A 12,172-nucleotide genomic window follows, 5' to 3' on the forward strand; every position below is an offset into this window, starting at 1 on the left:
AAGAAATGTAAGATCACCTCAACATAGATGCTCAGGTGTTGGTTGATTGATTAGGTTTGTTTCCATCAGTCTACTGAAAGATGACATTAAAGTCATCAGAGAACTACAAAATTACTCAATGCAGTGGACTTTTCCTACCCTTAGTCTGTTTCACTTATCTATAATATTTGATAACTTCTTTTTACTAAATCTTTCTCTTTTTTTTGGTATCACCGGACTTCCCTTTATATCTCGGAGAATTCAGTTTCTCTTTATGTTTTTGACCCCCAAATGATGACACTCACCAATGTTCTGTTTTTTGCTCTTTTTTCTTTTTGTCCTTGCACTAATATTCCATTCAGTATCGTAAATTCAAATATCACCTTTTAGTAGGTGTCAAGTCTCTTGAGTTTGTCTTATATCTCCAGCTCTTGATTAGCTTTGTAAGTGGAAAGTCTCTGCTGCATGTTGAAATCAGACCCATTATTTGTGGTCAACTCTATTTCTTTAATCCAGCTTGGTCTCCATTATTTGTTTAAATGTTATCACCAATTTTCTTATCATGAAGCTAGAATTTTGTTTACCTTTTCCCCACCCCCCTGACTGACAAATTAAGCTGGTTACTAAGTTATATCAGTTCTTTCTCCACCCTTTCCCCCTTGCATCAAAACCCAGAATCACCCAGGGTCACTCTCATTACATCCTGCCTAGAATATTACAGTTGTTTCTTAACTTTTCTCTCTGCCTATAGTCTCTTCCTTTCAGATTTATCCTTTTGTCAATGGCAAATTAATCTTCCTAAAACACTGCCCTGATTATCGTCACTCTAGGCTTTAATATGTTCAGAGGTCGCCTGTTGCATTCAGGATTAAATAAAAATCTCCTTACCAGGATTTTTAGGCCTTCTATCCTGGGCTCTCTTATCTCCCCTTTGCAGCTGAGTCTCTGACTGCTCCCCTAACTGCAGCCTATGTTGCAGCTAAGTCACCTTTCTCTCTTCACATTTAGAATTTACTGTCTCCACACTTCCTTCTGCCAGTATTTCCCAGACATTAGTTACAGAGATGCTAATAGGTTTTTCATGAGGAAAGCATTCCATAGTCCAATAAATTTGGTACACTGGAAATTCTCCTCTTGGAGATTCACAATACTTATTAGCATATTAAAGGGTCTGCGATGTCCTACATTGAGGAATCCTGTCTAACTCTTTTTCATACAGCTTTCCCAGACTTATTTAACCACAGAACCCATTATGTCAGACCACCTATTAAATCTCCTGGAAAATTGTGTTTTCCTGGAACTTAGTTGAGAAATGCTGACTTATATTATTCTGTCTGAAATGCCTTCCCATGCTCACCTGTGCCTGCAAAACATATTCTTTAATGATAAGCTCAGTAAAGTATTTGGAAAACTTGACCAAAACTTCCATTAAGGTATTTCTGTGAACTTCTATATCACTTTCATAGGCCACTCATGTCATATTTGTGTGCCTGCTTTGTTTCTCCCATCAGAGTATAAACACCTTGAGGACAGTGTCTTTACTTCATATCTTTATTCTTATTCAAGGCCCTACTGCACCTAGCATATGGCCTTACCATTTAGTTAGTAGTTGCTTATTTATTATTAAATTAACTAATCTGTAAAAGTGCAGAGTCACATAGTACTATCTAGTGCACCCAAAATTGTGTCCAATATTAAATTCATTTGCCATAGTCTATTGTAGCCTAATTTAATCATTTCATTCCTAATTGTTTAAGGGAGGGAAGAAAAAGGCTGATATAATTTGATTTTTAAAGCCTGCTGGCACAATATAAATGTTTTAGATCATTAAATTTGTAAAATACATATTTGAGTAAAATTTTCTATTAAAGCAGTAACATTTTTGTGGTTGCACATCTTTTATATCATAAATATGATCTAATAGAGTCAAAATTTGATATTTATAAACATGTATTTCATTTTGCTGTCTTAATATAAAAATGGATGCACATTTTACCTTTCAAATTATTCAACAAATCCGCTTGTACACAAAGCTTGTAAATTAATATCCCAAACTTTCAGAAAAAATATTTAAAATTTTCCCAGAATTTCTTTGACCTCAATCAACATTGTAAAAATCAGATTGTTTTCTATAATTTTCCTGCATTAAAAATAAAATTAAAAGAATTTTACATATTTTAATTCTACCTTTAAATCTTCCTAATCTCAGGAGAAGATTGCATTCCACAAGAGGATTATTATTTGTTAAGTGTATGAACACTTTAATTGTATATATGTAGATACATGCATAAACATTCATTATGTAAATATATGGACAGTATATGCTGAGTCATATGAGAAACATTTTCCTGATTCTAATGACTTATGATTGTTAATTTTCAATAATCTTGTAAATAGATCAGTCCTTTAAGTTGATCGTTCCAAAATTATGCTTTAACTTACTTATTTTATAAAGATATTTCTAAGTTAGCACAATTAACTAGTCCAAGTAGGAAATTTATATTATTAGTGAAGATAAGAAGACTTGCTCTCCAAATAAAAATAACACTATACCAAGAAATTTTATTGGTTTTAAACCTTTCATTCAGTTAGTCTAATGTCATGTCCTAATTACAAAAGATATCTGTTCATTGATGTAGCTTCTTAGGAATGTTTATAATAAATAACTTCAGTTTTCATTTATTTTGTAAAGTGAACCACTGCGATCGGTAATGGTTTAAAGAAACAGGAACGGGTTAATCATCAGAAAAGTAGAAAATATGGAATACTATGTTCTCCTTCATTTGTCATCCCTCATGTTAGAGAATGAGTTTGAAGTTTCTTTCTGGTAGTAAAAAATCATACTCTTTCCCAATCTGTGTGAACAAATTTGCCTCATGGCAAATAACACCTATTCATGAGGAGACAGTCTGCTGTAATGGAAAGAAGACTGCATTAGGTATGAGAAGAACATTTAAATCTGAATCACATTTCAGTTTGTGTGAACTCTGGTTGGTCATTTAACCTTTTCGCAGTTACAGTTTCCTCATCTATAAACAGTGAGATAAAAATGCCCTACCTACATTGCAGGGTTATAATATAATGAAAAGAAATAATAGATATAAAGCATTGATAAACATATTAATATGCATGTGGCTGTTACTTAGTATTAATTATTGGCATTAGAAGACAGCTAAGTTACTGGTGCTCTGAGACAGACTGTATGTAAAGCTAATTGGCCCCAAGGGAATCAAATTTATGACCTTTTATGTATTAATTATCTTATGTTCAAACCAACTAGTCTAATAGGCCCAAGCCATATATCATACCTCTCCTTTGCATACATTTATAATGAAAGGTAATTTTTCATTATTTTGGTGGAGTGTTTTCACAAAATCTTTGAGGATGACAATTTTCTTAGCATTAGTGTATTAGCAGAAGTAGTCAATGTCGAATTAATAATGCTGATCAGAAATCTATGCAAGTGTTTTTCATGTACTGTTAAAGCCCTTAGATGTTGCTAAATTAAATAAAGTATGTGTAATTTTAAACAAAGCACAAATGTCTACCGATAAGTTTTCTTTGCTCTTATATTTAACTTTAAGCATTTAAACTTTGGGTCCTTTCTATTTTAGGGACATGGGCTCTCAGGCGTATCAGGAATTCCAGGCCCGCCTCCATTGCCAGGTGCTGGGCCATCCCCACCACCACCTCCACCACCACCACCTCTACCCGGAGGAGCTCCCCCTCCTCCTCCACCTCCTTTACCTGGAATGATTGGTGGTGTACCACCGCCACCACCACCACCACCTTTGTTTGGGGGGCCTCCTCCTCCACCTCCTCTTGGAGGAGTTCCTCCTCCCCCAGGAGCACCAATAGATCTGCCTTTTGGAATGAAGCAGAAAAAAATATATACACCTGAGGTGTCCATGAAGCGAATCAACTGGTCAAAGGTAATACTCCAACTAGAGTTTTTTGGTTTTGTCAAGATATGGTCGATCATTAATATGTGAATAACTGTATTGCTACATATAAGTATTATATACTGTTTGAGAACGTGACTCTTGACTCTCTGCTTTCCTTTGTGAGTTCATATATTACTTTAATTTTGTTCAGCCTTCAGTTTAGTTCCTAGAGGATTAGAAACTCCACAGATAATTTGGAATTAATGTAGAAGGCAGAAGAAAAATCAAAGTGAGGGTGGTGTTAGAGAATAATAGGTAAAATATATCGCCAAATGAAAACTAATTTTGATTCTTTTACCATTGTTAACTTTAAGTACTATAACATTTGTAAATACAGTCTTTTTATTGAGCTTTTTAATCTTATTAATTTTTGTTTTTAGACAATGAATATTTTTTTTTAGTTTTAAACTTTCTGATAGTGTGGAATAGGTGACAGTATCCAGTAGTGACATAAACTATTTGCTTTTTGATATGATATATGAAAGTTTTTTTCTTTTTAATCCTATATTGCTTTATTATTATCAAATAATATATCATGTAAAAAAAAAAACCTTATTATCAAGATTGACACAGTCCCTATTAACTAGGAACTAATCTTCTAATGAAGATGGTTACCCAGACCACCATTTGGGAAAATGACTTATTTAAGAACATACTTATAGGGATACCTGACAGTATCTACATAGTAAATTGGTTTGACCAGAATAATTGTTAAATCAGTTTTAAAGTTAAGCATATACTTTTGCTTTGGTCATAAAAGTAAATGAAATATAAATGGTTTTAGAAAGTAGGTTTTTATTATTATTATTATTATTATTATTATTATTATTATTATTATTATTCATACAATTCACCGGACTGTAGGATCCAGAATTTGTTGGCCTGGTGTGTGTAAATGTAATGATATGTTAATTTAGCAATTTAGTGTACAGTGTAATGGTACTTATGTGTCACAAAGCATCATGATGTACTGTAAAATGCATGATTTTAATCCTGGGTTTCAGTGTAGTAGCTAAAAGCACAATTCTTTGGAGCTGCACTGCCTAGATTTAAATCCATCTTTGCTGTTTACTAGCTAGGGCAGCCACTTAAACTTTCTGGAGCTCGCTCAGTTTCCTCACCTTTAACATGGAGATGATAATAGCTCCTGCCTCAAAGGATTATTGTGAGGATTAGATTAGATGAATTAAATATGCAAATCACTTAAAACAGTATAGGACACATGGTAGGAAGCATGTGTTAACTATTAGTATGGCTATTGCCTTCAAACTAGTCAGTGAACATGGGGAATTCACATTTCTGAATCTTAGTTTCTCCGTTTTTAAAAATCTAGGAACAAGAAGAATGTATGTGAGTTAGGGAAGATGTTACTAAATTATTTTTAAGGTTCTTCTTGTAGATTTTTTTTTTTCAGTAGACAATGTCTTAAAATGTAAATTGCTATATGGCCTATTGCTATTGTGTACCTTTTCTATATACTGATAGAATTCTGTGACTTTCTCAATGAATATTTACTTAAAAAGCATTATTTTGATAGATCCTAAAATCGATTTACTAGGTAGATGAATAAAGGAACTGCCTTTCAATCTCGATGAAAGTGAATTTTTAAAAAAATAAATATGAAGTAATATTTTAAAAACTTATCTTTGTTATTTTTGTTTCAGATTGAACCCAAAGAATTATCTGAGAACTGTTTCTGGTTAAAAGTTAAGGAGGACAAGTTTGAAAATCCAGATCTCTTTGCAAAATTGTCACTGAATTTTGCTACCCAGATAAAAGGTATGTTTTATTGTTTTAAATATAAATTCTTTATTTTGATGTGTTGAATTAAGTGCTTGCTAAAATTTCTAGCAGTGTACATATGTGTCATCTTTCCACAATGTGCAGAGTCAAATATAAATAGATTAACATATTAACTGTATTGACCCAACAACTACAGGAGGATAGCTCTTTTTTTTCTTTTAATTTTATTTTCCATACATGTCATTATTCATCTGAAAATATGGGTTTATTTTTATTATTTAATATGGGAGTTATACCCCTCTATTATAAAGTTATCATTTTTACCATGAAGCAGAGAAGGTGAATTTGTTGATTCATCATGTGAGAGAAAATAATGTAACAGAATGCTAATGGCTCACAGTTTTCATGAAATTGGAATAAGATTGGTGCCATAGTGCTTAAATAGTTTTTCCTCTTACGTTTGTACTACTTGTCAATTTGGTTTCCTAGAACATTTTATAGCCTTTTTCTATAAGTAGATTTTCTGGAGTAGTATCAAAATTTGATACCTAATCAAGTATATTTTACTGATTTGATAATAGCATACCTTGTTTATGATTAGATCCTTAACCTTTTGTGCTGTATAGGTAACTTGTCAATCTCATAATTCAATATTGTGGTCTGTGGGGTTTTGATATTTGATATTAACATTACTATTTAACTAATTATTACAGAATTGATAGTTTAGTTAAGCATAGATTTTTTTTTCAGTCTGAATGAGTCTTTACAATTAAGAAATTGATGTATTTCATATGCCAATGTCCTTGCAATTTGCACCTTTATCATTCAGTTGACTGAATTGTCACAATATGCCTTAGTATGTGAAAATGTGAATTTTAGAAGAGACAGAGACAGACAGAGAGAGAGAGAGAGAGAGAGAAGAGGGAGGGAGATGAGAAAGGAGAGGGAGATGGGAAGGGAGAGGGAGAAATGGAAATGGAAATTATTTCTTTTCATCTCTTTTATCATATCTTGCACACTGGAGGTCTGTCCTTGTGCTGTATTTATTGTTCCTTGTATATTGAAGTTAACACACACACACAAATCTGAGAGGATTAGAGTATTCTGAAGAATTTTGACATTTAAAAAATTCCTGTCGTTAGATCCTTTTTTCTTATTTGCTATAGTAGACTCACATTTCAAGGGTTCTTCAATGATTCTAGAGATTACTACTTATTATAATCACTTTTTTAAATCGGCAAAGTAAAACTTGCTTATATTAAGGTATACATATAGTAAAAATAAAAAAAATAAAAAGATGCAAGGTAAACATATCCCTTCTATCCCAGACTTACAGCTTCTTCCCTAGAGAAAACCACTTTCACTAATTTCTCGCATTGCCTCCTGGAAATAGTCTGTGCCTCGAAACTCATATGTATATTTATTATTTTTTGTTTTTCACTTCTTGCTGTTTTCACTTTATGTCTTTGGATATTATTCCATAATAGCTTATGTTTATCTACTGTGTTCCTTTTATGCATTGCATAGAATGGTGTGGTCTGGGCCTATTTTAATTTATTTAACCAGTCCCCTATTAATGGTTATTTAGATTAGTTCCAGTCTTTCACTAGTTCGACCAATGTTTCAGCGAACATGTACCTACATATACCTTTGTGCACATAAGATCTATCTGTAGGATAAATTCGAATAGTGAAATTCCTAGATAAAATGCTCTGTACATTTATAATTTTGATAGATATTACCAAATTGCCTTCCAAAGAGTTTGTGTTCATTTATAGTGCCACCAAAAATATATATGTGTATCTGTTTCCCACAACCTTTGCTCATCTCAGAGGTGAAATTGTAATCGTCTGTGTTATAATTTTTACTTCTTAAATTACGAGTAAAGTTGAGCAGCTTTCCTTCTATTCATAGGCAATTTTAATTTCTTTTCTTCTGTGAAATTTTCCCTCTAGTTCTTTGCACATTTTGTATTGAGCAGTTGCTCTTTTACTTATTGATGAATTTGTATTAAGTTGCCCAAGAATCATAGGTTTCATAAAATTTTAGCATTCATCCAGACCTTAGAAGTGACTATTTTACAAATGAAGAAAATGAAGTTTGAAACATAGTGGTAAGTATAAAACTCGTTAGAGAGTTTCGAAGGTAGTGTTGCATAATGGGAAAAGCCGGAGGAGATGGAGTCACACATATCTGCATTCCAGCTGTGATACTTGTAAACTCTGAGACTGAATTTTCTCATCCATAAAATGAGTAGACTAATGTTTACCTAGTAGTGTTGGGAGAATTAAATAAGGTTATATATTTAAAGCACTCAGCACAGTGCTTAGCATAGCAGGCACTCAATAAATATGAATTCTCTTTTCCCTTTCATTTAGCATGATGTGGTTGTGTGTGTATGTGTGCACGCATGTTTTGTTTTTGTTATTGATACTGAATATAACTGCTAATTCGGCAAGAGAATTTCCTGCTCTTCTGAGCAGTACTTGATAGAGACAGTTACAATAAAAGCAATTGTTGCTGTGGCTGCTACAACCTAATCAAAACCAAGTGAAACTGAACAAAAATCATATAAAGGCTCTCATGTATTTACTGCTGAGAATACTGCATTTCCATTCTTCTTAACTTATTCTCTGAATTTTCTATGCAATACTACTATTACTTTTTTCCTAATTTTGAATATTTGAGTACAACTCAGATCAGGAACACCTTTCAGTACCATCACTTTTACTAAGATTTATTTCTGAAAGCACATTTAAAGTAATAATTAAGCATAACAGCACATTCCGGAAATGCATAATATAGCCAAAACAAATTTTAATGGTACAAAACTGCCATTTCTTTTCATAACACTTAACTGTTGATCGATCTTACTGTAATAGCTGAAGTTCCTTGTCACTTGCAGTGCCTCGATTCATAATTTGGTCAGTAGGTGGCAAGATCAGTAAGAAATCAGCCTGGCTTTACTGAACCACACTGCCCTGGTGTTCCTAGCTCCAGGGCATCACTTTCTTCCCCATTCTGCTGCAGTTTTCATCACTCTGTGGCATTCTGGAAGGTGTGACATACTCATTGTTTCTAAGACCTATTTCCAAAGCTCTTAGACACAGTGTTCTAAAGCCTCTGAACATTGCTTCCTACTGCAAGGGATTTGGAGAGCTCACATCTCAGTGTTCCCTAAACGCATTGTAAAGCATTACTGATCTATGTTTGAAGAAAATGTTTAATTTGGGAGTTCTAAGTTGATTTGGATTACTAAATAGAAAGAAGTTTCAAAATATGTTAGCTCTGATACCTATAACATTTAAATGTGTAAATATTTACTATGAAAAAGTACCATTAAAATATACTTTCTGTTTGAGTTACTTATTCTTAGAGTTATAGAGAAATTTATTTTTAATTTTTTATTATAAACTGAATTATTTCTATTTTAGGAGAGAATGGATCTCTTAATTCATTTAATTTCTATAGAGTACCCACCGTATGTAAGGCACTATACTAAATTGGAGAGAGAGAAATGAAGAAGGTCTTGTTCCTGTACAGGGAACTCATCATCTAGTGAGGGAGAGAGGAAGAGGTATACTTACTACATTTAGTCAAGTTGTATTAAATGTTAACAAATATTTTTAAAAAGCTGTAGTAGCACAAAATGGAAATAGTTAATTTGGAGTAGGGCAAATAGAGATCCTAGAGGTAATATCATTTGAGATGGGCCTTGATAGTTAAGTAGAATACCAATAGGAGAAGAAAGAAAGAAGGCATTCTAGGCAAAGAACACCATTAGCAGAGTATAGGGGTGGGGAGGTGAAGTGCATGCTTTGTTGAAAGCACAGCCTGTTGGGTTGGGACTTGGGGGTGAAGACAGTAAGGCAGACTTCACATTGAGGAAATGGAGTTTTGTTCTTTAATCATTAGGGGCTCAATAATTCGATGATTGACCACTGAGCAGGCATTTGGCAGACAAGTGATGGGTATTCACAGATAGGTGAGAAGGCATTGATTGTGAGTAACTACCAGTAGGCTAGACAAGATATGATATCCTGACCAGGATAAATTCCTATTCTCTGTAATATAATCCCATGCTTATATTGTTTAGATTCTTTTTACAAGCCATAATGATACTGTAAGACAAAGTATATCTCAAAATGCTCTTTAGATTAATGAAAAACAGTTATATATCTATATATATTAGAGGCATCTGGAAAAGGCCTTATTACTATATTTGAATATACATCATATATGAAGCTGTTAGAATGTGCATGTTTTAGTTTTATTTATTACTTGATTTGATGATATTTGGCAACATATCAACATCAAGGCTATAATAAGAGTGTCATTTTCCTTAAAAATCTATAGTAATTATAGATAATAGTGACATCATAAAAGAATTAAAGTGAAGATGGCTAATATTAACTAAACTTGAAATAATAATAAAATATGTAGATTATAATGGCTAATTCTAATTAGAATTTCTAGGATTCTCTAGAGGCTCCACAAAGAACAAAGTTAATGTGTGGAAGTTGTAAGTAATTCTTGGTTTTAATGTTGTTTGGAGGAAATATGAGAAATAAACATGAGAGGTTAATAAAATTTAGCTTCTTCAAAAATATCTTTCTATAGTACAATTTAGCTTTAATAATAACATAAAATTGAGCTGTTACACATATTTCAAATGCATATAAATGTCATTTTGCAATGCTTGAAATATTGGGCATAGCTTCAAAATTATGGTGGAACTGAGTTTGAAGATGCGTTTGTCTAAAAGTACTTTTCCTCTAGGATCATATTTTAAATTCTTAGTCTTAGAATCAGCTGGCTGCTTTTGAAGATACCTACTCTGGTTGCCTAATACAGTCTTCTATACTTAGTAAAGCAATGAAAAAACAAGAGTGGTAAAATCTAATTAATCTCTGTCTTCATAACATAGAAATTCTTGGAATTGACTTGAAAATAATGAGGTGTCAGTCTTAGAGCACACACCCCTATAAGATGGTGCTAAAGTGTCCTGAGAGACCTAGTGGCCTAACAAATAATTTGTCATCTTAATAACACACTATACATGCTCTGTAGTATAAACTTTCATACAGAGAGAACAAACCAAGAAGGCTTAATTCTTTCAGGCAGCCAACTAAAAACCATACATACCTGTATATAATTTCATCATTTGTATTAAATCTAAATCCTTTGGATTTCTATGAATAAACTAACCGGATGTTTTTATCACCTTACCAAAAGTTTTTAAATTAGGAACATTTTAAGTGTTTTAACTTATGCTGACACATAAATTCATTTTCAGTTGTCTTGTTCTAGCATTGAAAAATCACTTCTTCTCAATGTCATTAATCATCAGAGAAATGCAAATTAAAATCACAAAGGGCTATCACTTCATACCTGTCAGAATGACTATCATCAATAAATCAAAAAACAACAAGTGTTGTTGAGGATGTGGAGAGAAGAGAACCCTTATGCACTGTTGGTGGGATTGCAAATTGGTACAGCCACTAAGGAAAACAGTTTGGAGGTTCCTCAAAAAATTAAAAATAGAACTACCTATGATTCAGCAGTTCTACTTCTGGGTATTTATCCAAAGAAAACTATAACACTAATTTGAAAAGATATATGCAACCCTATGTTCAGTGCAGTGCTATTTACAATAGCCAAGATACAGAAGCAACCTAAGTACCTATCAATCGACAACTGGCTAAAGAAGTGGTATGTATATACACAATGGAATATTACTCAGCCATAAAAAATGCAGCCTTACATTTGCAACAACATGAATGGACCTAGAGAGTATCATGCCAAGTGAAATAAGTCAGACAGAGAAAGAGAAGTGCTGTATGATTTCACTTACATGTGGAATCTAAGGAACAAAATAAACAAACAAATGAAATGAAAACAGACTCATAGATACAGAGAACAAACTGGTGATTGCCAAATGGGAGGGGGAGTTGGGGGGATGGGTGAAAAAGATGAAGGGATTAACAATTACAAATTGTTAGTTACAAAATATCATAGGGATATAAAGTACAGCACAGAGAATAGAGTCAATAACATTGTAATAATTATGTATAGTGCCAAGTGGGTACTAGACTAATTGAGGGGAATCCCTTTGTAAATTATATAAATGTCTAACCACTGTGCTGTCTACCTGAAACGAATATGAAATAATATTGAATGCCAACTATAATTGAAAAATTAAAATAAAAACATTAAAAAATTATTTTCTTTCTGTAGAAGGAAAACAAGGGATTTGTGAGCCAGAGATACATGCCATTGTTTAATTATAAGTCACTAATTGTAGAGAGAAATTGTGACAGTGTATCTTCAGCCTTCTAAATGAGTAGACTTCAGAATGGCTTTATCTTGAGGTATTGGTGATCACGTAGTGATTGTACTGTTTCTACTACTAGCATCATCACTACTAATAACAATAGTAAGAATCATAATAATAACAATAATAGGAATAATATCACATTTATTAAGCCTTTACTCTGTCCTAAGCA

The 12,172-nt window shown here is 32.8% G+C and overlaps 1 protein-coding gene across 1 annotated transcript in view; it reads left to right on the forward strand.

The window, feature by feature from the left end:
- Window positions 1–12,172, forward strand: part of DIAPH2 (diaphanous related formin 2) — a 791,459-nt gene that overhangs the window by 237,483 nt on the left and 541,804 nt on the right. The window contains exons 14-15 of the mRNA XM_011371113.2: window positions 3,594–3,911; window positions 5,588–5,702. Coding sequence (XP_011369415.1) covers window positions 3,594–3,911; window positions 5,588–5,702 — 433 coding nt within the window. The remainder of the gene's footprint in view (window positions 1–3,593; window positions 3,912–5,587; window positions 5,703–12,172) is intronic.

This window comes from Pteropus vampyrus, unplaced genomic scaffold, assembly GCF_000151845.1.
Source record: "Pteropus vampyrus isolate Shadow unplaced genomic scaffold, Pvam_2.0 Scaffold184, whole genome shotgun sequence".
Taxonomy (NCBI): Eukaryota; Metazoa; Chordata; class Mammalia; order Chiroptera; family Pteropodidae; genus Pteropus; species Pteropus vampyrus.